This window comes from Pongo abelii, chromosome 15 (genome assembly GCF_028885655.2).
Source record: "Pongo abelii isolate AG06213 chromosome 15, NHGRI_mPonAbe1-v2.0_pri, whole genome shotgun sequence".
In the NCBI taxonomy this organism is placed as follows: domain Eukaryota; kingdom Metazoa; phylum Chordata; class Mammalia; order Primates; family Hominidae; genus Pongo; species Pongo abelii.
The window spans coordinates 105,303,330-105,330,710 of NC_072000.2; the positions used below are offsets into that span (position 1 = coordinate 105,303,330).

Consider the following 27,381-nt stretch of genomic DNA (forward strand, 5'->3'; position numbering starts at 1 on the left):
CCCAGCTAATTTTTTGTTATTTAGTAGAGACGGGGTTTCTCCATGTTGGTCAGGCTGGTCTCGAGCTCCTGATCTCAGGTGATCCATCTGCCTCAGCCTCCCAAAGTGTTGGGATTACAGGAGTGAGCCACTGCACCCGGCCTTGCCCCTCCACCTTTGATGGCCAGGAGGAAAGGATGGCGGTCCTCGATGGTCCTGGCTGCAGGGACACGGGGACTGCCAATCCACCCCACATTTACCCAGGGAGCCCTTACCAAGCAGGGACAGAGGTTTGCCATTAAAATCCAGCCTCTGGGACCCCTCGGGGTGGCCTCCAGGAGACCTGATCTAGGGACCCTCCATTATGACCGCAGACTGTATCCCAAGGTAGTTTACTTCAAGGGACTTGGGAGCCCCAAGAAGAATGTCATGTGGGAACAGAGCGGGTTTTAGGAACCAGTGGCCCTTGGAGACTGGGTCTGGTTATTCTGGAAACGACCCTCCCTCTCACTACATCCCCCATTTGATGATGGGAAAACAGGCTGGAAGATGGACAGCCACTACCTGAGGTCACCCAGCAAGTCAAAGTTGGGGCCTTCTGGGGCCAGGTCACTAAAGGGGATCTGCACCTCTTGCAGCTGAACCCCTGGCCTTAACCCATGGCAGCCTGTCTTGGGCTGCCATCAGAGGCAGAGTGCTGAGTGAATGGACAGACAGACATGGTGCCCTTGAGCTCCTGGAGCTGCTGTGGTGTTGGCTGTTGTGGGGGTCATTGCTGGGCCTTGTGACTGGAGGCGGAGTGGGTGAAGTGGCCCAGGTGAGAGGACAAAGATCAGCCACCAGGAAGGGGCCTCCATCCTGGCTCTGTCCTCAGCTCCTCTGCAGCCAGTTCTGGGCCTTGATTTCCCCAAGTTTACCTTGGGAAATTGACATAAGAAGTCTGTGGATGGGGCTGGGAGCTCTGACTGCCAGGTGCGCCCAGCAGTTTATTCCTAACTCTGAATCCTCACAGCAGCCTTGGTGGGTTGGAGTGACAGATGAGGAAACTGAGGCTGGGAGAGGCCTTCCTGCAGCCAGCCAGTGGAGGGAGAGAGAAGCCCAGAGGTGTAGCCCCTGCCTTTGAACCTGGGGATCCTGACCATGATCTCCTGGTGCTGCTATCAGGGGTAGATTCTTCAGACAGGTGGATGGTGGGTGAAGGCCAGGCGCCCCTGGGGACTTGTGAGGGCATCGTTAGCCCTGTGTGGGGCTGGGCAGTATAGGGAAGGAAGGAGGCTGAGCTTGCAGTGCCAGCCTTGGGCTCCCGTGGGGTGTGTCCTTGGGCAGGGGCTCCCCACTGTGTGCCCAGTGGTCCTGGTCCATGATGGGTAGGAGCAGGAGGCTGAGCCACACTGTCTGGAGGCTGTCATGCTCCCGTGCCTGCCCTCGAGGACAGAGTAGGGTCTCTTCCACGTGGGAGCTGAGAACTCTGGGGCCAGGTGGAAATGGCTTTCCTAAGGGATGGGGCTGCTCCAACTCAGGCTAGTCAGGCCCCTGCGGGGCCCCTGAGCTTTGAGCCTGAGATCTGTTGGGTGGTCTCACAGTGTGTCTTCAGGAGCAGGTTCCTCAGCAGGGCAGAGAGGGCAGAGCTGGTGTGTCCTGGCACGGGGGGCCCGTGTGCACGGACCTGGTGTGTCCTGGCACGGGGGCCATGTGCACGGGGCTCCAGTGTTTCTGCCCTCCTAGATGAAGTTCAAGGTCTGTGTCCTTGCAGAGCTCTCACCTGTGGAGGGTTGCAGTGGGGCGGGGGTGCTCTGGGAGGTTGGAGGCCCCTCCTGGATAGGTGTGACCCATGGCCAGGAAGAGGGGTCAGTGTGTCCTGGACTGTGGAGGGGGAACTCAGAGTGGGTGAGTGCCACCTGCCCTACCTCCCCAACTCCCTGTGGGACCCCTGGCAGCCCCCCTACCCAGGGCAGTGCACCCTCACCCTCACAACAGCCATTTTGCCACTTTGGGGACAGCATGACCCTCTGAAATGGGACCCAGGCCTTTTCCTCTCGGGGTGGGGGTTAGGACTGCTTGAGACCAGGGCTTGTGGATCCTGCAGTGTGGGGCTCAGACCGCACCTCGTTTCTCACATGGCGAGGAGGCCAAGGTCAGAGGTGGGATTTGGGTTTCGGGGCTCCCTTTTCTGGAACCCTTAGGAGAGGCAGCCCCCACTCCCCCGCCTCCCACTGCCCTGAGGCACCTCTTCTGTCCTCTCCTCTCTTTGACATGAGCCTGTGGGGGTTGCACGTCCCTGGTGGCCTCAATGGGGGTGGGTGCCTTCTCATGGCAGAAAGAAGTGCCCAGAGTCTTGGGAAAGCCTTCAGGAAGGTTGGGGGAGGCCTGCTGTGCATGTGCCAGGCCCCCAGGGGCTGTTTCAGGGCAGAGCGTTTCCTGCCCCCACCCTTCCTGCCCAGTCCACTTGCCTCCTCCTCCACCCCACCTACTCCCTCCCTCCTCCCATGCGTGTCCCTCCCCCACCTATCCTCCCACCACCTCCACTTTTAGAACAAACCCCAAAGTCAGACATTCTTTTATTTTGCTTTATTTGAGGACTGCAAAAAGATTGGGGGGTGAGAAAGTTCAGGGGGTGGGGAAGGGTCTACTCCCCGTGCAAAGCGGTGGTGTGGCCAGAGCCTCACTGTGACTCGGCATGGTCCCCTGGGTGTCTGTGTGCCTTCTGGGACTCCATCCCTGTATGAGGGGCCCCTGCACCCCTGCACTGTCCAGTGTTCGGTGTTGGGAGGGAAAGGTGCCCCAAGGCATGAAGGGGCCCTCTTTGCTGTGCAAGTCTGGTAAGTGGCACTGGTACGTCCGGATGCCCCAAAGAGCGGCTTTGTCCAGGTGAGTCCAGAGCTCAGGGCCAGAGGAAGGCGGGGTCAGAAAAGCTGAAGCAGATGTGGTGGAGGTGGGGGTGGGTTTGCTTGCAGGGCGGGATGGGGGTGAGGGAGGCACCACATCATCAGACGTTGGGAGGTTGGGGGGTGGGGGTTGGGGGGCGGGGGCGGGAGCTCAGGGGAGCAGGAGCACCGGCAGTGGAGGTAGAAGAAGTCAGTGGAGCACCCAAGGTCAGTGTCCCAGGGCGGCACAGGGTGGCCGTCGCCAGGCCGGGTGGGGGGCCCTGGCACCTGCTTGCTTGGCTGCGCCTGCTGTGCCTGCTTCTTCATCTGACCACGCGTCATGGGGTCACTTCCTGCTCGCCACTGCTTTCTCCCTCATGGATGTCACTCCCGGGCATGGGCTTGGGACCTGGAGAACTGAGAACTCATAGCCCAGGGCTGGCGCTGGTTCTCTGAGGACTGGATAGTCTGTTAGCACAGGTGGCATTGCTGGTTGATGAGTTGAAGAAGTTGTTGCCCTTCACAGTTGGGTTCCTCTTGGGTCAGGAGTGGCAGGAAGGGAAGCGAAGCGGGCTGAGGCACGGGGAGGCCAGGGGACGTCGGGAGGCGTCGGGGTGAGAAATAGAGGGGACTCTTTGCTGGAGACGGGGAGGCATCTTCAGTCGAGGTCAGCCTCTTCGTCCTCGTCAGGCAGCTCTTCCAGCCTTGCCTGCTCCCTGGGCTGGCTCTCCCAGGCGGGGATGGGCAGGGCCCGCCTGTAGATCAGGGTCAGGAACCGGCTCAGGGCCCTGGCTGCCTGCTCCCGGCTGAGCAGGTGCAGCTGGCCATCTGCACTGCGGATGTGGAGCAGGCGGCTACCAAGGAATTCCAGGACCTGGGGATCCATCAGGTGGCGTGGGCGGGGTGGGTGGGTGGCTGCTGTGTGGCTGGGCGAGGCCTCCTGCACGTCGTTGTCCTGCTTGTCCTGCGAGGTGTCTTGCAGGCCGTCATGCAGGCCACACTGACGGTAACGTTGCAGGTCGTCTTGCAGGGCTTCTCGCAAGACGACATCCTCATCACCAACGACGTGCAGCTCCAGGTAGCGGTTCTGATGCAGGGCAGGGAGGTGGCCCTCCTGGGGGGTGACTCTGACACCAAAGAACTCACACAGCGTCAGCCAGAACCCAGGGGTGAACTGCAGGCCTCGGTGGGCCTGGGGGTGCAGAGCATTTCGCTGCCAGCGGCCAGGGCCCAGGAACAGCTCAGCCAGCTCCTGGGCTGGGATGGTGTTTGCGCCTACGAGAGCGGGCATCTGGGTGAGCAGCTGGGTGATGGCTGTCGTGATGCTGCTGCCCGCGATGAGGGACGAATCCAGGATGAGTCGTAGGGAGCGCTGGGGCTGGGGCCGAGCCACCTGCATGGCGGGTGCCGGCCGCGGCGAGAGGCACTGCCTCACGCGCAGTAGCACGAGGATGGCTGCCAGGGCTAGGGTGTTCTTCCAGTACAGGAGGCCTCGGAAGAAATGCAGAATGACGGCCCTGATCTGGGCCATGCTGAAGTGGGCGAGGAAGCTGTTGAGGATCTGGTCGATGGGTATCATGGCCAGCAGCTCTTGCCGTAGGGTCTGTTCATTGGACTCATCCTGTTCTTCATTCTCTTCTTCCCCGGATTCCGTCGATGGATCCCTGGGGAATCCCCTTGAGGCCAGCAGCAGGGTTTGCCTGGCGGCAGTGTTCCTCTGGAAGGCTCTCCTCCACCGGAGGTTTCTCACAGGTGGCAGAGCTGGGCCACCATCTTGTTCTGGCAGCTCCATGACGTCAAAGTTGAAGTGGGAGAAGAAGAAGACCCAATGCCCGGGGAGAAGTACGGTGAGCCTGTCATTATTCAGAGAGGCTAGATCCTCTGTGTTGAGAAGGATCATGATGGGCTCCTCGGTGTTCTCCAGGTAGCGGCACCACACCATGAAGGCAGCCCGTATTGGAAGAATCTTCATCTCCACTTGAGAGTACTCAACCTCGATAGGGGAGATGTTGCGGGAGTAGAAAGCACAGCAGGCTCTCTTGCCGGTTTGGTCGTCGATTTGGATCAGGGAGGCGTGCAGGGCCGTGCTGGTGATGCCGGTTTCCAAGTAGAATGGGTTCTGGGGCTTGGGGTGGTGGAGGAGGGGCGCCTTGCGGAAAGCCCTCTTCAGGCACTCGAAGGCCTCCTGCTCCTCGACTCCCCAGTAGAACTGGTAGGAGCTCAGCAGCTGCCGCACCAGGGGCTCTGCGATGATGCTGAAGCGCTCCACGAAGTGGCGGTAGGGGAAGACGAATTCGATGAAGTTTCGCAGAGATAGCCTGGAGCCAGGAGTAGGGTACCCTGTTACGATGGTCATGACGTTCTTGTTCAGTTTCACCCCTTTGGGGGTGACGACGAAGCCCAGGACTTCCACGGTTTGGCGGTGGAACTGGCTCTTGTCCAGGGAGCAGTAGACGTTGTGATGGCGGAAGCGGACCAGGACTTGGCGGACGTGGTGGAGGTGCTCCTCCTGGCTCATTGAGTAGATCAGGACTTCCTGGCCGTAAGAAAGCACAAAGAACCCTAGCATGTCCTTTAGGATGAAGTGAATCACGTTCTGAGGTATGATAGGGTCTGGGGAGAGCGCGAACGGCTGGTAGCTCTTCATCTCTTCAAGCTCCAAACCAAACGCTGCTTTCCACACATCTTCGGTGCGGTGCCCGTTCACGCTTTCCTCCACAATGGTCCCACGCAGCTCCAGTTTTGTGAACCACTCGGCTCCGTGTAACTGGTCAAACAGTTCCGGAATCATCTGTATGTAGTCCTGTCTGTTGGTCAGCATGTCCTGCAGGTCCCAGTATTCCTCCTGTAGCCTGGCTCTTTCTTGCATCCCGGCACCCACAGGTTCCCAAGGCGCAGTGGAGGGACACTCGTAAAAGGTCTCGCTGTGATCACTGTCTCCAGCCTGCTGAAGCTCAGAGGGCTCTGATTCAGAAAGATCATCGGATCCGTCTGAGCTTGGCTGGTCGGAAGTCTCATCATCTGCTTCCTTCGGGTTAAACACGTCGGCCAGGTCTGAGTATGGGTGTGGCAGTCCGGGTAGCAGGCTCATGCCGTGCCTCTCTAGTGCAATGCATGGCGGGGGCGGGCGGAAGCAGTTCTTCAGGCAGTAGGGAGAGTGGAAGGTGCAGCGGCCTTTGATCCAGTCGACTTCGGGGGCGTGGACTCGGAGCCAGCGGATGCCTAGGACCACGGAGAAGTTCGGTGAAGGTACGATGTCAAATTCGATGGACTCCTGGTGGTTCTGGTGGATACACACCAGGGGCTCCGTGTAGAGCCAGACAGGCTCGTTGCCAATCAGCGAGCCGTCCACGGATTGGACCGGCTGTGGGTACGGCTTCTCGTAGAGCTCGACGTAGTGCTCTTGGGCGAACTTCTCATCCATGAAGTTGCCGTCAGCTCCCGAATCCACCAGGGCCTGGACCGCGACGCTGTGGTAGGGGTTCACTCTCACCATGAGTAGCAGGAAGAGGTGGGCGCGATTGATGTCCGGATGGACTTCGCTGGGCAGCCAGCTGCTGACCATCCACCTCTCTGGAGCAGGTGAGTCGATCCAGGTCAGGTTCCGGGGGCGGGCCTCGGGGGGCAGCCTGAGCATGGCTCTTCTCTCTGCCAGTTTCTCTTCTATTTGCAGGATGAGCACAATCAGACTGTCTAGGGAATCCGGCTGAGGGACCCGGAATAGATAGTGCCTGATCTCCTCGTTGAGCCCCTGGCACAGGTGGGCCTGCAGGACTTCATCTGGCCAGCCCAAGATGGGTACCAGGCTCTGGAACTCATCGATGTACTCAGTGGCAGAGCGGCCGCCCTGCCTGATGGTGAACATGGCCTCTTCTGCCACACGCAGTGCCTGGCGGTACTCAAACACCTCTGACATGGCCTCCAGGAAGGCTGGGAAGTCTTCGATCAGGGGGCTGTTTTCCTGCAGTAGAGCTTTGGCCCATTCTAATGCCAAGCCGGACAGGTGATTGATGACATAGCCAACTCGCAGACGGTCGTTATAGAACATTCTTGGGTAGCTCTGTAAGGTTAGTTGGCAGAGTACGATGAACTCGTGGAATTCTCTGCGATCGCCAGAGAAGTGCTTTGGGGCGGGCAGTTGGCCTGCATTGATCCCTTTGATCAAGATCTCTTCTGCTACTCTCTGTTGCTCTTTGAGGTCTTGCATTCGGAAGTACAGCGAGATGATGGACCTCACCATGGCCATAAGTTCTGCGGTTGAGTGCTCGGTCTGGTTTTGCTCTTCTTGAGGAGTCTCCTCCCTTCCCGATTCCTTCAGGTCAGTGTGAGCCTCTTGCTCTTCTCGGGCTCCCGATGGGTTGACTGATGCTTCTTTCATCCTATCAGATGCTCCACTGAGTGGATCCCCCCTTGCCTGGTGTGAACCGTTGCATGACTCCTCCAGGTCTTGGAGTAGGTCATTGGGTGGATCCTCTATTTCCTTACGTGGGCCACTGGATGGCTCCTCCATGTCTTGGAGTAGATCAGTGGGCAGCTCTTCCATTTCCTGGAGTGGGCCACTGGGTGGCTCCTTCTTTTCCTGGGCTGGGCCGCTGGCGGGCCCTGCCTCTCCCCGCACTCCACTGCCCGATGTCGCCTCGGTGGTGTTGGATGAGCCCTCGGAGGACTCCATTTGTTTTGATGATGGATTCTTATGCTCCATCATCGTCTCAAATGAGTCTTCAGAGGGTTCTATCATTTCGTCGGATGGAAAGGAGTGTATTCTGAAGATTGGTAAGGTTGTGATGGCGTCCAGTCAGTAGCTGGGACTGTGGAGATCAGAACCTGGTGGTGGAAGGGGAGTGGGGGGTAAAGGCAGTAGTTTAGGATCTTGTGAAGTGGCAGTATCAGGGTCTCAAGGACAAATCAGATGCCCAACTAATCAGAGCAGAGAGAAATGGGGGAAAGCCTTCTTGTATCCAGCCAGCCTCCTTGGCTGGTCACTTGGGGTGCCCCCAGGGAGGGAAGATCTGTCAACCCCTGACCTGCCTCCCAGGCTTATTCAGTCTGCCTGTCCTGTCCATTTCCTCCATAGACGTGAGAAATTCACAGCCCATAAATTCTGTGGAGTGACCGGCTGGGAGCAGCCACCGTGGCAGGCGGGTACCTGGCAGGGTGCACAGGCTGCTCCATTTCCCCCTGGCACATGCACCTGGTCAATCCTCTTTTCCTGCTTTGGTCACCTGAGAATTACAGAGGTCACATCTCAGCACCATCCAAAGCCACCCCTGGCAGGCTCAGGGCTCTGGAGCAAGCCCAGCCGCCTTGGTTGTGGAGCGGGAATCTCTAGCAAAGATGCCTACTGTTTCACCAGTGCAGTGGAAGAGGAGAAAATGGGCACTTGGCCACTGTCCCGTCAGTTGGGTCAGCAGCCCAAAATAGCTCTTATTTCCTTCCCCATGTTCAAAATAGAAATTTCAGGGGGTGTGTACACGTCTGGGTTCTTATTTTTCTTTTCCATAAAGTTTATAACATACCTACTATGTGCTGGATAATTGCATATTTGTTACTTGATTCCAACTCAGACTTTTGGCCAATTTCTCTTTCTCGATTTGGTCTCCTTCCAATGCTATGTTCTCCCGAGCTCTGAGCTGTTGAGGAGATCTTCAAATAATCTCCTTCTCTTCCTACAATCTCCACTCTCCCAGGACTGCCCTCTTTGTGAGGCTTCTGGAACTTCACACATCTGGCCTCAATTTCACCAGTGCAAGCATGTCTGCACGCCTCTCCAATCTTATCCTCCCAGGCCCCCTTCTTTACTCCAGTGGGTCTGGTCTCCTCATCCTAGCGAATATCTTTTTCTCTCTGTTGCTGGTTGAGCCCTCCCAACAGACATGTATCTGGCAGAGTTGGGACATTGAGTGTGGGGGTTGGGGGGAACATGTGACATCTTTGGAATCTGACGGTCCCAGAGTGGATTTTTGGAAATCTAGTGTTGGGTGGTTTAAGTGGGCTGAGACAGAATTGAAAGGGAATGTCTTGGTTGGGGTTATTTGCACATTTCTTCTCTGCTGGGGCAGAGCAAATTAAGCTTTGATTATCTGATAGATTAGCTGTAAAGTTACTGCTCTTTATAAATTTAACACCTTTTGATACTTCTCAGTTTTCTTCTAAGCCACTGGACCCATCTGTAAAAAAAAAAAAAACATGCGTTCCCCCTTACATGAAACTCATTGGCTAAAATCCAAGCTTTCCAACAGGATACAAAATTCAGATCTGCTGTTTCTCAAAATTAAGTACACCCTTGTTAGCATGACACTTAAATTTGATCATGCAGTCTCTCTGATTAAAGCCTTCCACTGTTTATTTACTGTCTGCAATATTAAATCCAAACCTTCTAGCATAAACATATCTGACATGTAAACTCACCAAAACTATTCTCTGGCTAAAATGTAAGGGCCTTAATATAATATAAAATTCTTATTTTGCCATTCCTCAAGGTAGAGATCACATTTTTTTAAAGCACAGTATACAAATTAGCATGGTATAAGAATTATAAGAATCATCATCATCATCATCATCTACACAGCACATTGCATAAATTAACTCACTTCCTCTCCATAAAAGTCCTCTGAGATATGCATTATTACTGTAAAATTCCAAACCTCTAATATAAAATTCTAATTGAAATACAAAATTTACCTAAGTAATTCATCTGCAGACTTATCTATCAGGAATAAAAATCTCAGCATGTCTCTCACTTAAAACTCTTTATTGGTGAAAATTTAAATTTCTTAGCAAGATGATTTAAAAACTACATTATGCACCCTCTTAATATAAAGTCTACACTCCTTAACATATTTACAAATTCGACCATGTGAATGATTAAATCCTTCAATGTTCCTGCCTTCAGCTCAAAATCTAATATCCTCGGCATGTTAGAAAAATCTTAATACTTCTTAACATCAAAGTTTAAACTGTTAGCAAGATGAATAAAGGTCATCTCATAATTTCTCTATTTAACACATATAAAAATTCATTTTTATTGCCTGTAAAGTTTCAACCACTTAGCGTAAAATAAAAATTTTCACCATGTAATTTACTTGCCAACTGATTAATACGAACCCCCAAATCTCATCAGGTCACTCCTAAAACCCTTTATTGGCTTAATTCCAAACCTCTTCGCATGATATAAAATTCTGACCATGTCATTCCTCAAAATAAAAAGGTCACACTCCCTTGCAAGATACACGAATTTGCTCTTATAACTTCTGCTTAAAGCTTTATTCTGTCTCTTAATTACCTATGAGATAAGGTCTAATTATTTTTAGCATAGAACAGTACATTTTACTATGAAATTTCTCTGACTACTCTGCCCAAGACAAAATTTCTGCGATGTTACTGCCTTAAAAATCTCTTAATGGGCCAGACACGGTGGCTCACAGCTATAATCCCAGCACTTTGGGAGGCCAAGGCAGGTGGATCACTTGAGGTCAAGGGTTCTAGGTCAGCCTGGCCAACATGGTGAAATCCTGTCTTTACTAAAAATACAAAAATTAGCCAGGAGTAGTGGCTCATGCCTGTAATCCTAGCTACTTGGAGGCTGAGGCGGGAGAATCGCTTGAACCTGGGAGGTTGCAGTGAGCCGAGATTGCACCGCTGCACTCCAGCCTAGGCAACAGAGGGAGATTCCCTCTCAAAAAAAAAAAAAAAAAAAAAGACTCTTAATGGCTGAAGTCCAAATTCCTTAGCATGGCATAAAAATGTAATCCTGTCATCCCTCAAAATAGTGTCCAAACTTCTTAGCATGCTATGTAAATTTAATCATATAACTTCTTTTTATAAAAACATGCGCTGTCTATAAATGACCTGTCTCCTCAGCATGGAACCCCGCCTGGGTGCCCTTGTGCCCAGGGGATGCCTCTGCTCAGGAGTGGTCTGATGCTTATTCATTATCTGGTTCAGCAAATCCAGATACCTTAACTTAAAATATGTTTACATTTCCAATTTCTCTGGAGACAAAACCCTCATCAATTTACTCCTTAAAATGCTTTACTGGCTGACATCCGAACGCCTCTGCATAAGATTTCAACAATGAGCTCAATGAGCTCATCCCCCACCCCTTCCAAACACAGCACTTGAATGCCTTCAACTCTCACATAAAATCCCATCTCCTTAGCATGTGAGCAAAATCTGATCATATCATCTTTATCATAGAGATCCTGTCTTTTAGCTGTGCCAAAATGCACTTGTTTGAGCATGTAACTTCTCAACTTAAAACTTCTCGAGGTTTCTTCATTGCCTGTAACATAAAGTCCCAACTACTTAACACAAAATGCAACATTTTACCATGTAATTTCTCTCAGGATGATCTATTAAAAAACCCCAAATCTCATCCTGTTCCTGCTTTATTTAAGCCCTTTATTGGCTTAAATCCAAAGTTATTAACATGATATAAAAATTTGATCATGTCATCCCTTAAAGTAAAATTCACACTTCCTAGGACAATATATGAAATTTGATCTTATAACTCCTCTTTAAAATCTTACAGTGTCTCTTAATTGTAAATGGAAGAAAAGTCAAAATTCTTAGCATAAAATGTGAATTTTATTTTGTAGTTCACTGCATACTATTTATCAAACGCAAAAAACTCACCAGGCCACTCTGTTAGAAAGTTTTATTGGCTAAATCAAATTCCTAGGCGTATGCAAAAGTCTAATCATGTTGGAGCCTCAAAATAAATTCCAAATTTCTTTTCATATTCGTAATATTGATCATTTAACTCCTCTGATTAAAATCTTTCAACTTTGGTGTCAACATTAATCACACCTCCTAGGCAAGCTCTGCAGGTTGAAATTGGCACTCCCCCAAGATAGAAAGTCAAAATGTTTGTGCATGATTGTTAAATTGGTGGCCATTACTTTTCTTTTACAATTTCCAGTGTTTCCTTGTTGCTTGTAATGTGAATCCCAAAGCCGTTACCCGTAAAATATATTTTATCATGTTTTTCTGCATAGTTATCTCCCACAAGCAAGAATCTCATCATCACATTTCTTAAAACCCTTTGGCAAAAATCCAAACTCCTTAGCATGATATAAAACTTTGATCCTGTCATCCCTCAAAACAAAGCCCAGATTTCTTCCCAGGAAACTCAAATTATGAAACTCTTGCTTAAAATCTCAACGTGTTTTCATCACTACAAAAAGCCTCACCATTTTAGCAAGGCACCCACTTTTAATCATGGCACTCCCAGCTTCAAACCTGTCAAATTTCATGTCCTCAACATAAAATCTAAATGCCTGAGCATGAAATGAAAATTGGACCAATTATTTCTTACATTGAAAATCTTTGGATTGCTCTTCTCTACTTAAACTATAAAGCTGACGTTCTTTTTGCATGAAACCAGAACTTTTCACCACCTACAGTTTCCAGCTTCCATTTCCTGTTCCTCATGCTTCTCTCTGAAAAGACTGAATTTCCCATTCTCCAGCCTCCACATGCATTTCGATTTTATTGTCCCCAAACGTTTCTTTTCTTTTTTTTGTTTAACAAAGTCCCTCTGCCCATAATTCATTAATTCATACAGCAGCATGTCCTGATTCTTTTTCTGGGCCAGGCACGGTGCTCGATCCCCGATGGAGGGAAATGGAGGCAGACCCACCTTGCAGGTCATCACCAGGAAGGAGATGAGACTCAGGTCCTGGAGATGAATACCCCACTGGAGGTGAGTGAGGGGCCTTGGAAGCAGGGTGAGGGGGTTCCCTCCACACTTGCTGAGCATCTGCCTCTCTGGGAGGGCTTTGGGCGTTGTTGGGGCCTGTCGGGCCTCCAAATTCTGGCTTTAGATGGGCACTCTGGGATTCCCATCTGGCTTCACCTGCCTACCAGCTGGGCTGCCAAAGCCTGGGCCCTGCCTCTTCTCTGTGCTTTGCAGAAATCATATTCTCAGTCCTTCAAATGTGGCTCAATACATGTTGTTCTCAAATCTCATGACAGTTTCTTTAAGAAATATCTACTGATTTGAAAATTCCCGCCTTATTTAAAAAAAAAATAAAGAATTTAATGCACCTGGTTTGGGGTCAGAACTGCCTTTGAGGTCTTCGAGTGGGACCCTCTTCCCCCCAACACTCAGAGACAGACGCCCCAGCCTCACCACCTTCAGTGCCCAGAGTCTCGGTCGGGTCAGCTCCTTGCTTGCCTCTGAGCCAGTGGCCCATTGGGTCAGGGCTGCCAACGTGTGTCTATGAAGGGTTGGGTGTGGGGGGGCCATGGGGGGGACAAATCCCTCAGCAAATACCTCTCTCTGTCAGCTCGCCTGTACAGTAAAGGAAATCTGATTTTAAAAATAGAGCTTGGAAGAGGAGATGAGAGGATATTTAGGAGCAGAGTTGAGCCTGGGGCGGGGGGCCGGGGTGGAGGAATTAGGGGAGAGGTGAGGACAGGGGAGGAGGGTGGGAGGCTGGGGGGCTGAGGAGGAAGGTGAAGCTGGTGAAGAGCAGGGAAGCTGTGAGGATGGAAGGGAGTAAGGGAGAGGTGGGTTCTCTGGAATGCTGGCTATGACCCCTCTCCTGGCCTCCAGAAACTAGCCCAGTCACACCTGGGGCCCCTGGCTCTCTGAGCTGCCAGGATGGGTGTCAGGTGAAGATCCCTGTCCATCTTGGCCTCCTTGTAGGTGGTACTCAGAGCTCCTTGGGTTTGAGGGACATAGCTACTGAGTCTTAGGGGTGAAGTGGCCTCAAAATGAATACCCCCAGCAGCTCCCTCTGCTGACTGGCCTGCTCTGGCCTCCTGTGATGGAAGGCGCAGCATCACACTGAGGGTGGACATGCAAAGACCCTGGGAGGGTTTGTTGTTATTTATTGATTATTATTATTATTTATTTTGTTGAACTCATGTCAAGGTTAAGATGTGTCCATGGCAGCTTAAGGCTTGGAAGCCTTCCTGGTTTCCCTGGTATGAACAAGTGTCAAGGATGGCTCACTTGGTGAGAGTGGGTGAGGAGGCTGGTGAGATTCCTGGGGGCTTCCTGAGGGCCTCATAAGGAGCTTGGGTTGGGTCCCGGGGATCCCAGTGGACTGTAGAGTCTGCAGGGGCTGCTGGCCTGGCATAGCTTATGTTGGAGTCCCTCCCACCGGGACCCTTCAATCTTGCACACCCCTGACATGTGGCTAAAGACGACTTGAGCCTTACAGGGTGGGAGGCCGTTGGCATCTTGGCCCAGGGCAGCCCAGTCTCAGACATTCCCTCTCTTCCCCTATGGTCTGGACTGAGGTCCTTGAATGCCAGGCCCCATGGGCCTCAGACTTCATCGTAGTGATGGGGAAACTGAGTCTTTGGAAGGAGGAACAGGGAGTTACAGTAGAACTAGGCTGTCCCCAGGGCGTGTCTAAATCCCAAACCACCCAGCAGGGTGGGGGTCTTCTGTAGAGGGACCCCAAGCCCCTCACCTTGCTAAGCCACTGAGGTGACAGGGAGTGCCTGGGCCCAGCAGCGCTCCTGCTGCTGTGTCCCTGCCCCCTCTATGCTTGACTGGCAGCTCCAGGGGGCAGCTGGATCACTCTGCCCAGAATAACCCTGGGAAGGGGCGTGTGCCGCCTGTGGGAGGGGCTGTGTGAGGGGTCACGGGTAAGCTTGTCCTTCTTGTCTTGCCCAAATCAGCGGGGCCAATCAGCTGCTCCTGAGGCTGATCTTGCCTTTCAAGGCAACTGAGCAGGGACAGGCCTGCAGCAGCCTCCTAGCCTAGACGGGCACTGACTGTCAACATGAGTTTCCTCTCCCAGGTCCTCAGTTTCCCCATGTCTGCAGGGAGGGTTTGGATGGTGGTCTTCTCACTGTGCTCCTGTAGCTCTGGGGTTCCTGACAGGTGCCTGCGGGGGGTCCTGGGAAACAGTGATGAGAGGAGGTGGCTGACCCAACAGGTGGAGCTCAGGGACACCCATTGCTGCCTTAGTTTCACCAGCTGCTCCTATAAATTGGGGTCATCATATTATTTCATTTAAACAGAGGTTGCCAGATCTGAGCAATGGTTGAAAGCACAGATTATGTGGTCTCTTCTAACGGCTTGTCTTGATTTTCCAACCTGGGCTGGGAGGGGTGTAAGAGTGGAACCTGCTCATTTCTGGTGGGTTCTCTACTCTCACCCAGTGGGCTGCGTGGACAAGCCCAGGTGGCTGCAGGCCTAGAAGTGGAGCTGTTCTTAGAGTAGGAAGGTGAAGACTTTGAGGCAAACAAGGAGGGCCCCACCTTGGGGCCTGGTGGAACTAGAATGAGGGCAGGAGGCAGATGAGAGGCTGGCTAACCTTGCAGAACCTCAGTTTCTAAAAGGACGATTAGAAAAGTAGGAGCACCTCCTTCCCAGGGAAGATGGGCGCGTGAAGCCCTTTATAAACTGTAAATGTTATGGACAAATAAGGGATAGCTACTGTCGTTAGGATTCTTACGATTATTACTTCCAGAACACCCACTGTAATTGTAATGGTCAAGATTTGGACAGCATTTCATGCATGGTGTCAACTTTAATTTTCCCATTAACCCCACAAGGGGACGATGCCCTGCTTGGAGAGTGAGTAAACTAGAGTCCAGAGGGGTGAAGTGGCTGCTCTGGAGCCATAATTATCAGCGACAACGGTGCACAGACCCAGGGCATAGGACCTTCCCCGGGAGGGGCAGGCTGATGACTGGAGTTGGTGAGGGGTACGTGCGGAAGACAGAATGTGACCCAGAAAGGGACGATTAGAATGTATTTATTAAATACATTCTAATGAGTCTCTGAGTACCTGCTCTGTGTCAGGCGCGATTCTAGCCACTCACCCCTAAAACTGACTTTGCTCCTAACAAGTTGGGGGATGTGCTGCCGTCTTACAGAGTTAAACTGGGATTCGGAGGGTGAGGTGCTGGCACAAGGCCCCTGAGAGACAGAGGCAGGGTTTAAAGCCAGGTTTCTCCTGGGTAGGAGCAGATGCCCAGAGTGGGGTTGGCAGTTGCCATTTGGGGACCTGTTGGGACCTTCAGGGCCAGAGATGCCATCTTCATTCCATGGTGTTGATACTGCCAGCCTCGTGGCCTGAGGGGCATCCAGACCACAAGAGTGGGGGTCTCAGTGTCTGCCTCCATCTCCCCGAAAGGTGCTTGCTGTCATTCCCAACTCATTCTAGCTTATTTGGTGTTTGAGGAGGGACAGGACAGCTGGCCCAGGACCTGCTAATTATAGCTGCTCAAGTATTTGAATACAGGCCTTGAGTACCCACCACCATGTCATGGTTTTTTCTTACAGACGAATGAACCCTTTAACCCTTGTCCTGAGTGCCAGCCCATCCCATTCACTGCCCCACCTCCCCTGCCGGCCCACCCGATCCCTGGGGGAGGTCGACATGGGACCTCTGTCCCACATCTTACCTTGGCTGCAAGCGTTCAAGTGGATCTCCTCTCGTCCTGTGCCACTCGATCCTCACTGCTTGCTAAAAAGTTATTGAATACATTTGTTTTTTTAATTATGAAAGTCCAGTCTTTTTGACATGCATACATTTTCTGTAGTAGCAACCACAGTGCACACACACAGTCTTCCAGCCTGCTCTGCTTGCGTGCCTTTCTGTTGTAAGCTTCTTTTTTTCCATGTGGCTACGTTGGGGAACTCCGTGATGCTTCCCGAGTGCTTACTATGCGCCAAGCGCTGCTTTCAGCATTTTACAGGTTTTCACTCTTTCAATCCTTCTAAGAAGCTGTGAGGGCCTTGCTTTTATTATCCCCATTTTTCAAAAGAGGAATCCTAGGCCCTGGGGCATACATCCACCCACCCACCCGGGCCCACGCTCACTTTAATAACCCGGACTGGGCAAGGACTAAGTCCAGCCAGAGCATCAGCCTCGCTGGCGTCCTCACTGGCCATGGCCCTGCAGCCTTGCTCTTCAGCTCCTGGAAGCCTCCTGCCCTTGGTGGACACCCATTTTGCTCTCTAGCAAGTGGACAGAAAAGTTTATGTGAGTCTGGCTTGGCAGGGTGGCTCACACCTGTAATGCAGCTCGTTGGGTGGCCGAGGCAGGCAGAGCATTTGAGGTCAGGAGTTCGAGACCAGCCTGGCTGACACGGTGAAACCTTGTCTCTACTAAAAATACAAAAATTAGCTGGGTGTGGTGGCATGTGCCTGTAATTCCAGCTACTTGGGAGGCTGAGGTAGGAGAATTACTTGAATCTGAGAGATGAAGGCTGCAGTGAGCCAAGATCATGCCACTGCACTCCAACCTGGGGGACAGAGTGAAACTCCGCCTCAAAAAAAAAAAAAGAAAAAAAAATAAAAGAAAGAAACGTGTGTTTGAGTCTGGGCCCCGGCCTCTGTTGGACGCTGAGTAAATCTTAATTTAGCACCTTGAGCTGCAACTCCTTCCTCCTGACTCTGCCACCTGCACGCACCATTCTAAGTGGCTGTGCCCCAGGCTGCTCATCCCTTCCACCCTGGGTCCCAATACACAGCGACCCCATGGGGTTTTTGTTCTGCTCCTTCATATTAATCTGCACTGGTGACTCCTTTGTCCCATCTTCCCTCGGCACACAGTAGGGCTGCTGGCAGCAGGTGAGGCCTGGGGCAAGGGCTCAGAGAGGCAAGATGCCATTTGGCCATGCCACTGAGTGAGCAGTTTCTCTTCTTGCCCTCCCAGGTAGCGTGAAGGGGAGATGGCTGCTTTCTCCTGGGAAGGGAGCAGATGCCTGGCCCAGGACCAAATCAAAAGGTCTGAAAAATGATATTCTTTGTCCTAATGTGTAAATTTTGACAATTTGCAAATTTGTAGGTTCTTTAGAATGGAACTAACTCAAGCCCTTCATTCTGCAGCTGAGGCTCACTGCCCCCAGTGGGCAGTGGGTCCAGGGGTTTCTGAGGCCAGGGCATGGCCCAGCCCTGCTGCCCCCAAGATGGCACCTGGCTTGGAGGGGTGAGGGGCCCTGTTAGTCTGACTTTGAAGAAGACCAGCCTTCCAGACTCGCTTGGTGCCCTGACAGGTATGTGTGCTCTTCTCTCTCCCACCCAACAGCCCCTTTTGGGAGACAGGGTCTGAGAGGAGTCAGGGTCGTATAACCTTAACACAGTATATTATCCAAAAACCCACTAACCCTTTTACTCTTGTCTGTCTGCTATGTGAAACCAAGGGCGGTGTTAAAGTTTATCACCATGATATACAGATGTGTGTGGGGACATCTGGGATGGGGCTCAGAGGTCTACCTGGGGGTCAGAGAGGGCAGGATCTGCTTAGGGGAGATGGATGACTGTGGGGGTCAGACAGGGCAGGGTCTGCTTAGGGGAGATGGATGACTGTGGACATGTGGCTATAAATCATCCTCCCCGTCTTACATAGGATGGGGATGCAACTTGCAAGAGTTGCCTTGATTGGTACCTTAAAGGAAATAAACCATAAAATGCTTGGCACATAGTAGATGCTCAACACATGTAGAAAAAGCACTTATTTTAGGTGGATCTGCTCCCAAATGGCCCTTTTGCAAGCCTTTCTCATTTTTTGGAATCCAAAGGGAAGATGTAGGGAGCAGGGTCGGGGTGGAGGGGAAGGGCGACGTGAGGTTGCAGAGGGCATTTTCTTGAGGCAATGGCATATCTTTCATTGGTACTGGCTGGGTTTATGCGGACTTTGAGAGGAGTGGAGTGTCTCCAAGTGAGGCTACCCCAGCCTGCAGGTTGGATGCAGGTAACCTCATTCTGGGCACTGCATTTTTATTTACCATAAAAATACTTCATATTTGCTGGGTGTGGTGGTTCACGCTTATAATCCCAGCACTTTTGGAGGCTGAGGTGGGTGGATCACCTGAGGTCAGGAGTTTGAGACCAGCCTGGCCAACATGGTGAAACCCCGTCTCTACAAAAATACAAAAAATTAGCTGGGCGTGGTGGCGCATGTCTGCAGTTCCAGCTACTCAGGAGACTGAGGCATGAGAATTGCTTGAACCTGGGAGGCAGAAGTTGCAGTTAGCCGAGATTGCGCCATTGCACTCCAGCCTGGGTGACAGCAAGACTCCGTCTCAAAAAAAAAAAAAAAAAATTGCAAAACTATGACAATCACCTCAAGGTTTTCACAGGAACCAAACTCAGTCCAAAATAAAATGCTATGTAATAAATAGTGGAGCCTTAATCGCAGGAAAGGCGATTAAGAGCGAGGCATGCAGGCCGAGGGCTGCTTAACCTGTCTCAGATTTCTTCCGCACAAAGTCATGGTTGAAAATAGGTCTCTGCCTGGCAGAGGGGAAAGAAGTTCTCGAAGGCCTCTGTCTGCATTAGCTTGGTGAGAGGGGAGACATTTAACCAATTAACCAATTAGTGATCTGTGCGGATGGAGACTGAGCAGGACGAGGGTGCCACCTGACTGGGTGTAAAGTGGGCTTAGTTTTGTCTTCTTGGTGTCTGAGAGCCTCGGTGCCTTCCTATGTAGATGGGAGTATGCTTGTCACATCCTCGTCACACGAGTAACCCTGTGCCTGTTTGAGGATTCTGAGAGCCTGTGACGGCTGCAGGGGGCCCTGAAGCTTAGTGTGCAAGCAGGAGCTGGGGACAGAGGGGCTTCTGACGGGAGTCAGGGTGCCTCCCCTGGATGTGGGGGTGGGCTAGGGTGGGCAAAGGTTGCTTCCCATTCTCCTGCAGCTGACAGTTAGAAATGCCAGTGCCGTTTAGCCACAGTCCCTCTGGGTTAGAGTCGGGAAGAAACATGGCAGTTGTGTGTTTTGCACAGGAATCAAGCTGTCAGGGGGTGCAGTGAGGCCCCAGCTCCTTACCAGCAAGCCTGCTCGGCTGCGAACGCAAGCCGCCGGGCCGCAGCTCTCTAGAGGTCCGTGTCCCCACTGCCTGGCCCCATCTCATGTCACATTCCCCCGAGGTCTCATTCCACTCTGCTAATCTCCAAGAACACCGGCCAGGGCATTGGCTTTCAGGTCCTCTTAAAGACCAAAAAGTAAAGCGCTCCCCTGTGGGTGCTGGACAGCTTGGGAGGGATTTGGGGCTGTGGGTGGTGAAATCACAGCCCTGGGCACACACCTGCCGGCCCCATGTCACTGACAGGCTGCTTGGAGGCTTGGGGCTCCAGTGAGAGCATATAAATATTTTTTAAAAAAATATATTTGCGATAAAATAAATCCCCTGTGTCTGCAGAACTTGCTCTGGGCATGTACCCACTCCCGATCCATCAGGAAACATGCCCTTTGCTTTGTATTTGTAAAAACAGAAACAAAAACAAAAACAACCCACAAGCGAACAAACAAATTAAATCCCCCCCACACAAAATGTTTATTCTAATTATGCAAGAAATGGATTGATAATTAATACACGCATTAGTAAAAATCAAACACTGCAGATAAAGCCATCTTTAATGCCTCCCTCAATCCCTCCCCACCACCCCCCAGCAAATTAACTGCTCTTCTCAGTTTCAGGCGTCTGGTTGCAGATATTTTTTTCTGTGCATTTGCATATGTAGATAAATATACCTCTAAAATCTATGACTTTGTTTATTTTTTACATAAACTGTATCATAGTGTACATTTCCTCTCGCAGCAGCTTGTGTTTCTTCCTTCAAGAGTCTGCTTAGAGATAATAAAGATCAACACTATTCCTTATAACGACACCTCAGTATCCTGCGAGCTGTACACACCAGAGTTTATTTAACCACCTTGCTGCTGGCATGAAAGCCTCAGGTCCTTTACCCTGGTGGGGGGGGAGGTGAATTGGTGGCGGCAGGTGTAAGTAATTGCTGAGATTTGGGTTTGGGGAGTGGGCTCACGAGTGTTTATGACATTATTATAAATGAATATATGAGTGCATAAATTAGCAAAATAAAATGGGGCTTTTCTGGACCAATGATGAGACAGTGTTTATGAACAAAAGATCATGATTAATCCAGTTCTGCACAAAATACTGAGATCCATTAGAAGACAATAGGTCTTGGCTGTTTCATTCCTTTTAAGAGCTGTTTAATATTCCACGGTATGTATGCACCATTGTTGATTACACTCTTTTCTACTGTTGAAAATCCCAGCTGAAAGTGCTCTGGGGGAGGAGAAGCTTTGGTCACAGTCCTAGCCGTCAGGGTGGGTCACAGATTCATAGGTGTTCATTAAATTATTTTTAAAAAAAGAATACATAAAAATGGTGCTTAATGCAGATCAGTGAGGAAGCGTGTCACAAATCGAGGTTTTAATTAATACGATTCTGCTCAACTAATGCCCAATAAAAAAGATCTAAGCTGTTTCCATTTTTTGTTGCTGTTACCAACGACACTGCAGTGAGCATTCTTGCAGCTAAATCTGTAAACACATCCTCGACTGTTCCTTTTCCCCAGCTTCTTAGAGATGGGGTGGTGGGTTAAATTGTTTGCAAAAGTTTATTTTCATTGAGTGATCTTTCTAAAATGGCATTTTGACCTTGTTACTGTCTTGCTTTAAAGCCTCCATCTGACTTCCTGGAGCTTCCGGGACAGGGTCCAAAAAATAAGGCCTTATCCTGGCATGGAAGACCCTTTAGGGTCTGTCTTGGAACTCGCCAGCCTCAGCCCCTCCCCACTGGGTTTCCCTGCTAGGCGCACCTCACCCCCACAGGGGTACCTGTTCCTCTCAGCGGGCTCCCTGCTTCTTGCGCTTCGTGCGGTCATGCCTTTTCAGCCAGCTTCTCCCCGGCCTTAAAGAGCAGGCTTGAAATATGCCAGTTGGGGAGCCCAAAGTTAGATGTGCTCCACAAAACACTGTGTTCAGAAGCCCACCGAAGCCCAGACCCTGGAAGTGGGATGCCTCATGGACAATTTTTTCCCAGTTAAAGGGAATGTTTTGCATTTTTCTAGAATTGATTAAACTGGCCAACTGTTAATCACCCTCCTTCCTTTGTCCCTTTCTAGGAGCCCTGGGCTCCCTCAATGTTGCCTAGATCTGACTTTGCCTCAGTGAAAACCACCTCAAATTCTTTCTTGCACTGATGGGCAGATGGGCAGTGTCAGAGGATCGTGTCATCTGTCCTGTGGTGCTGGGTAAGTCTGCAGTGTTGTAAAGCTGCAAACACCCTTCTGGTTGGGGCTCAGGCTGGCACCCCCCCACTGCACCAGCCTACACTATACCAAGTTCCCCTGATGCCTGCCTTGTGCAGGGCCCCAGAACCCAGGGTCATGGGGTCCACAGCGCAGGAGTAGCGTCTCAGTGTTGTGAGTTCTGGGGATGAGGTCTGGGGTGTGATTACAGCTTGGAAATGGCTAATTGCCATTATGGCTTCTCCTTGCCAGAGGTAAACGGGTCTGGTCCCAGAACAGGAGGAGGACATGTGATGACTGGAGTAATGATGAGGGGCTCTGGGGAAGGACAGGGCTGAGAGCAAGCCCTGGGACCTTTGGGACGGAGTCATATTCTAAAAAGAGCACAGGCTTTGGGGGAGAGGGTCTATGAGGCCAAGGCAGCATCCCCCTGGGGAGCTTGTCAGGAGTAACAGGAGCCACTGGCAGTGTTCGGGCTTTTGGTCCCTTTTTTTCTCTCCCAGGGGAGGGGAGAAGGAGGCATTGCAGGAAGCCAGCCACCCTGAGCACAGACCCAGCTACAGAACAGACTTGAGCTGCGTGTCCTTGGCAAATCCCCAAGTGTTTCTGTGCCTTGGTTTCCTGATATTAAAAAAAAAAAAAAAGCACTCATAATCTCTCTCACACAGGGCTATTGAGATCTCAATGAGGAAATAACGCAAATAAATCATCCAGCACAGTAGCCAACACGCAGTACCCGGCAAAACTCGGCAGCTCTCCCCATCTTACCCCGTCATGAAATGCTTAACCCCCTCCCTGAGACAGGCAGCCGCTCCCTTTCAGGGCAGGGAGACCCAACAGAGGAAAACACAAACACCAGAGAGAGTTTGAGGGGCAATAAAAGCTGACACTCGCCCCCCTCCCAGACATCTTCCCAGGGAAAGGTATGCTTTCTTGAACACCTGGGAGCCGGGGAGGGGGCTGCCCTACCACTTTTAATCGGGCTTTCCCGAAAAGTTTGGTGAGAGTTTGTTTTTATGTAAATAACATATAAAAAGTCAGACTTCTCCACAGGCAGATTTTTTGAGGCTCATATTTTACAGACTTTGGCAAGGGTCGCTCGGAAGGAACAGTGGTTACAGTCTCCAGAGGTTCATAATTCCTGGAAAAACTTCTGGCCAAACCTGACTTCTCCTAAATTTCACAGAAAATTCTCCCTGGGCTGGGCTCAGGCTAAATGAGCTTTTTGTGTGTTAGTACAGCCTTACCTAGTGGAAGTATGACTTGCACGTTGCCTTTTACACAAAAGGGAACCTCCTCGGCCGCTGTGAACAAAGGCTCCACTCTCCGAAATTTTTGATTTGTTTACTCGGGAGCGTGAGCTTGGTCGGGCACATGTCTGACCCTGGGGCTATTTCTCTGCGGCCATATGTAGAGCTGCCCAGGTCTCTGCAATTTAACCCTGCGCTTCATGCCAGAATCCCATTTCCTAACTTCCTCAAGCACGGGGCAAGGGAGCCAGAGCAAAAAGGAGTATAGCGGGGGCTAAAGGGCTTGCTGCCCTGTGGCCTCTGCCTCTAAATAGGGATTTGGGTCGGTGAATTTTCACATCTACACCAAAGCCCTTCAGAACCCTTTGTGCACCACCAGCTATCCTGAACCAGAAATCCCTGTTCACAGAATTTCCCATGTGGGTGCCTCTTGTTCTGCACCCTGCATTGCGCCCCCTCCCCCGTTTATGTAAATGACACATGTAAATATCACTCTCCCAAACATTTTCACACCTGCAGCTTCAAATCAACCTTTTAACAGGTTAAAACAACAGCACCAACAAAAACAGAGGCTCCGAGAAACAAACAGTTTTTCCCGAAGGGCTTACAGTGCCTAACTGAGCTGCCAGGGCAGTCTGTCTGTCTGTTAGCCAGGAAGGCAAATCAGCCTGCGCGCTCCACCTGCAACACGATGCTGCCCCCCCACGGCGGGTCGGAGCAGCTGTGGCGACCCCAGGGCTGACAGATTGGGTTGTCAGGAGCAGGACAATGAGGCGGCAGTGAGGATGGGCTCCATCCTTGAATGACTCTGCCCTCGAAATTTTTCTGCACCATGGAGGTGTATCTCTGCCCCTGAGGACCTTGGGCATTTCACGGACAAGGAGCCCTGGCTGGCCTCACAGCCATCCCCCATATGCACACATGCACACGCACAGACACGCGCGCACACACACATGCTGAGTGCCTGCACTGGGAACAAAAGAGAGAAAACTCCTTTAGAAACTGCAGAACAGAGGCTTGTCTAGCAGAGGTCCCCTGATAAAGGCTCTGTCCACCCACAGTCCCTGGGAACTGAACCCCTGTGAATGGGCCAGGAGAGGCAGCTCCCAACTCCAGTGTGGGCTGCATTCATCAGCAGGCAGGCCCCCCAGCCCTGTCACTGCGTGAGGAGCTTTCATGAGTCCACAGAACATCTAAGTCACAGTCTGGCAGCTGGCTGCATCTGTGGTTGCTGCTCAGCCTCCAGAAAAGGGCCCCTCAACCTGCCAGACCTCCTCACTCCTTCCACTCAACTCTGCCAGCCTGTTGCCCCAGAGAGGACACAGGCCAGCCTCTGTGGGCTCAGGAGCCAGGGCAGGTGCTTGGCCACTCTAGGTGTTCTGGCCCTCAAGAGGGGAGTTGGCAGCAGGACAGTCCCCACCTCCCCCCACCAGCCCTGGGCACTCAACCCCATTCTCTGCTCCTCTCCCTCATTGCCTTATTGGGACAGAGGCACCCCGCCAACCGTCTCTGTGCCTTTGCCATTTAGCCCAGGGCAAGCTACTTGGGAGAGGCTAAATGGCCTCATACTGACCCCTGCCTGGTCCCCTCTGGCCACCTCGCTCACTTGCCCGCTCGCCTGCTCGGGAGTTGGTGCTGTGGGAGCTTCTCAAAGGCCTAAACATGTGGGCTGCCAGCCTGGGCAGGAAACCATGCTGCAGCCTTCTCAGCCAAGCACTGGCCTGCCTCTCTCCCCTTGGATGCCTCCTATAACAGGGAGCTCCCTCTCTCCCCAAGCAGCCTGCTCAGGACTCGCACACAGAGCTGCTTTGCTGAGCCCTCCCCTGCCTTTTGCATCTGCCTCCTCGGCTGTGCAGCAGCCCCCTTGCCCCCTCTGCCCTCCGATCTCTGCAGGCTGTGGGCTCCCTCTCTTTTCAGTCCTCTCCTTTCTGTGCTGAATGGCAATACCCCCACCAATGGTGGGAACAGGTTTGGGCAGCTCTACACCTGTCCTAACACCTCTGTCTCTGCTCTTTTAGACCTGGGACAGAGCCCTTTGCCCTGCTGTTCTGCTAAAAGCCCAGGGGAGGGCGTGGTGCTCCCCTCCTGGGGCCAGCTGCTCCATGTCTATCTGTTGAGCGGCTTCTAAGCTCTCTTGGGTTTTCTATGGCCCCTTTTCCAGTTGCCAGGGAGAACGCTCTGTATGCAGCCCCCTGCCTTTTCTGCAGGAGTTGCTGGCCTCCCGGCCAGCCCTGGTCAGCCCTGCAGTAGCAGCAGCAGCAGCAGCAGGCAGCCACGGCAGAGCTGGGGGCTCCCGAGCCAGGCAGACTGGTTTGACTCCCTGCTCTCTAGCTGCAAGACAATTCCCTTTACTTTTCAGACTCGGCTTTTCCCCTGTGAAATAGAGATGAGAGTTTCTCCGTCACTGGCTTGAAGTGAGGACTAAATGAGATAAGTGTAGGCTTGCACACATCAGACACTTCATAAATGCTTGTGGAGTAGACGGTGGGACCCAGGGAGGGAGAGAGAGGTATGTAACAAGTGTCACAAGAGAGAAAACAGCCTGGCCTTTCAAGACCCTGCTCCCAATACAAACGGGAACCTCTCCTGGCAGAGTCCCCTCTGCTGGCTTAATCGCACAAATCAAGTCAGCCGGAGGCAGCCCCCGGCCTGTGGAACTCACAGTAGATGCAGCAGGCAGGAGAAATGACATGCAGAGCCCACATCTGCATTTAATAGACCGAGAATTTGCATTGTATATAACAGCACGAGGGGTAAAGCATGAAGGCATAAAGGAACGTTTTTCCCGGCGGCTTCCTTGAAGGGCCAGCTTAGACAGGGGTCTGGGGAGGAGAAACTCAGCAGGGTCCAGGCATCCCATAGACTATGGGACAGACATCCATCCATGCACTCATTCTCCAAGCCACCGCAGTGCACCTACCTTTCCCGGGCCCAGTCCCAAGCGTGAGGCTGGGGATGAAGTGATGCCGGTGGCTTCCTGTCCTCGAAGCTCAGTCGGTCTGGTGGGGGAAACAAACAGGGAATAAGTCACTGGAAATTGAGGTGATCTAGAGGGGGTGCAGGCATGGAGATTTATGGAGCCCCATCTTGGAACCAAGTCCTGAACTGGGCTGTCTGCAAAGAACTCACCCGGGCAATAACCCTGCACACTGGTCTCATGAGCCCCATTAGATTGATGAGGAAACTGAGGCACAGAAAGGCAAAGTCCTATACTCACCGTCTCTGAGCTGGTGTGAGGCTGGGCCAGGATGGAACCCCAGACTCTCCGAGGCTCCCCACCACACCCTGCTGCTGAAGGCTGCTCAACGAAGCTGTGCCGAGTGCTGGGGGGGGTGTGGGTGGGCAGGGGACGGATTGATTAGTTATAAGCACCTCCCAGCGGTGCTTGAGATCCCAGCTCCTCTGTGGCCCAATCCGTTTGAAGGGCAGATTCAAAATTAGGTGGTAGCACCTATGGGCAGAGGCTTATGAAAATGGCATTATTAACCTGATGTGGAGAGGGCCCTGCCTGTCTGCAAGTAGATTGCAGATAGAGACGGAGGGGGCTGGGCTTGTTTGTGTGGACAGTGAGTTAGAGAGGACGGAGAACATCCAGGGGCCCTCCAGGGCTTCCGGACGGGGAGAACCAGATCTGGAGGGGTTGGGGCTGGACAAGTGGGAGGGGGGAGAGGGGGCATGTCTTAAGGGCGCCCCGGCACCTCAGGGAAATGCCCCAGGCTGGACTTGGAGGAGGATCTCCAGCCTTGACTCTGACACAGACAGGGACTATGGCCCTCCCCGCACCTCGGTTTCCCATCTGTGATATAAGAGATGGAAACCAAACGTCATTTTGAGAAAAGCCCCCATTCCCACCACCTTCCTGGCCCCGCCTTCCCCCACCACCACAATCACGGTTGCTAGACACCTGTCTGCTTGTCAGAGCAATATTCAACAGGAGAGTTCCTTCGGTTCCTTCCTGGAGGGAGAAGGGAGAGGTGTGGACGGGGAGAGGGGAGGGGAGAGGTGCCCCCCACTCAGAGAGGCCGCTGAGCAGAGTTCTGCATCGGGTAGGAGTTGGGCCACCGAAGATTTGTGCCAACTCACGGTGCGGTGGAATCAGACAGTCTGAATTCTTCAGACACCAGCCAAGAGTCTGTGGCGCCCCCACGTGCCACAAGGGGGCTGCCTGGGCCACATTTCTGAGCCCGAAAAGTGAGGAGGGGGACAGTCAAGAGGGACCGGCGCTTTTGCTCTGGCAGCGGCGCTTTTAACTGCGACAGATGCGTGCGGTGCGGCGGGGGAGCCAGCCATGCAGTGCCGGGGCTGGGGGCT

At 52.1% G+C, this 27,381-nt stretch overlaps 1 protein-coding gene, 1 long non-coding RNA gene and 1 other non-coding gene across 4 annotated transcripts in view; 2 read left to right on the forward strand and 1 right to left on the reverse strand.

The window, feature by feature from the left end:
* Positions 1-2,533: 2,533 nt before the first annotated feature.
* On the reverse strand, positions 2,534-27,349 carry RTL1 (retrotransposon Gag like 1). 2 transcript variants are annotated; one of them, XM_009249490.4, is made up of 5 exons: positions 26,975-27,349; positions 26,288-26,393; positions 25,991-26,069; positions 16,218-16,279; positions 3,077-7,667 (listed from the first exon to the last, which is right to left on the reverse strand). In XM_009249490.4, the coding sequence occupies exon 5, from the start codon at positions 7,579-7,581 to the stop codon at positions 3,502-3,504; it is 4,080 nt and encodes a 1,359-aa protein (XP_009247765.1). In that variant the 5' UTR covers positions 7,582-7,667; positions 16,218-16,279; positions 25,991-26,069; positions 26,288-26,393; positions 26,975-27,349; the 3' UTR covers positions 3,077-3,501. The 2 variants fall into 2 exon arrangements, with proteins under 2 accessions (XP_054386520.1, XP_009247765.1); XM_054530545.2 differs by lacking the exon at positions 26,975-27,349 and having other exon boundaries at positions 2,534-7,667; positions 26,288-26,874.
* Positions 17,599-27,381, forward strand: part of LOC100936905 (uncharacterized) — a 71,396-nt gene continuing 61,613 nt past the window's right edge. The window contains exons 1-2 of the long non-coding RNA XR_010137027.1: positions 17,599-17,813; positions 21,695-21,823. This is a non-coding gene — a long non-coding RNA (uncharacterized LOC100936905). The remainder of the gene's footprint in view (positions 17,814-21,694; positions 21,824-27,381) is intronic.
* On the forward strand, positions 20,657-20,733 carry LOC112128946 (small nucleolar RNA SNORD112). The gene has a single exon (XR_002911387.1). It is a non-coding gene; the product is annotated as a small nucleolar RNA SNORD112 (small nucleolar RNA).

Excerpts from the sequence above, each read along its gene's own strand:
- RTL1 (XM_054530545.2), bottom strand. The coding sequence starts at position 7,581 with ATGATAGAACCCTCTGAAGACTCATTTGAGACGATGATGGAGCATAAG.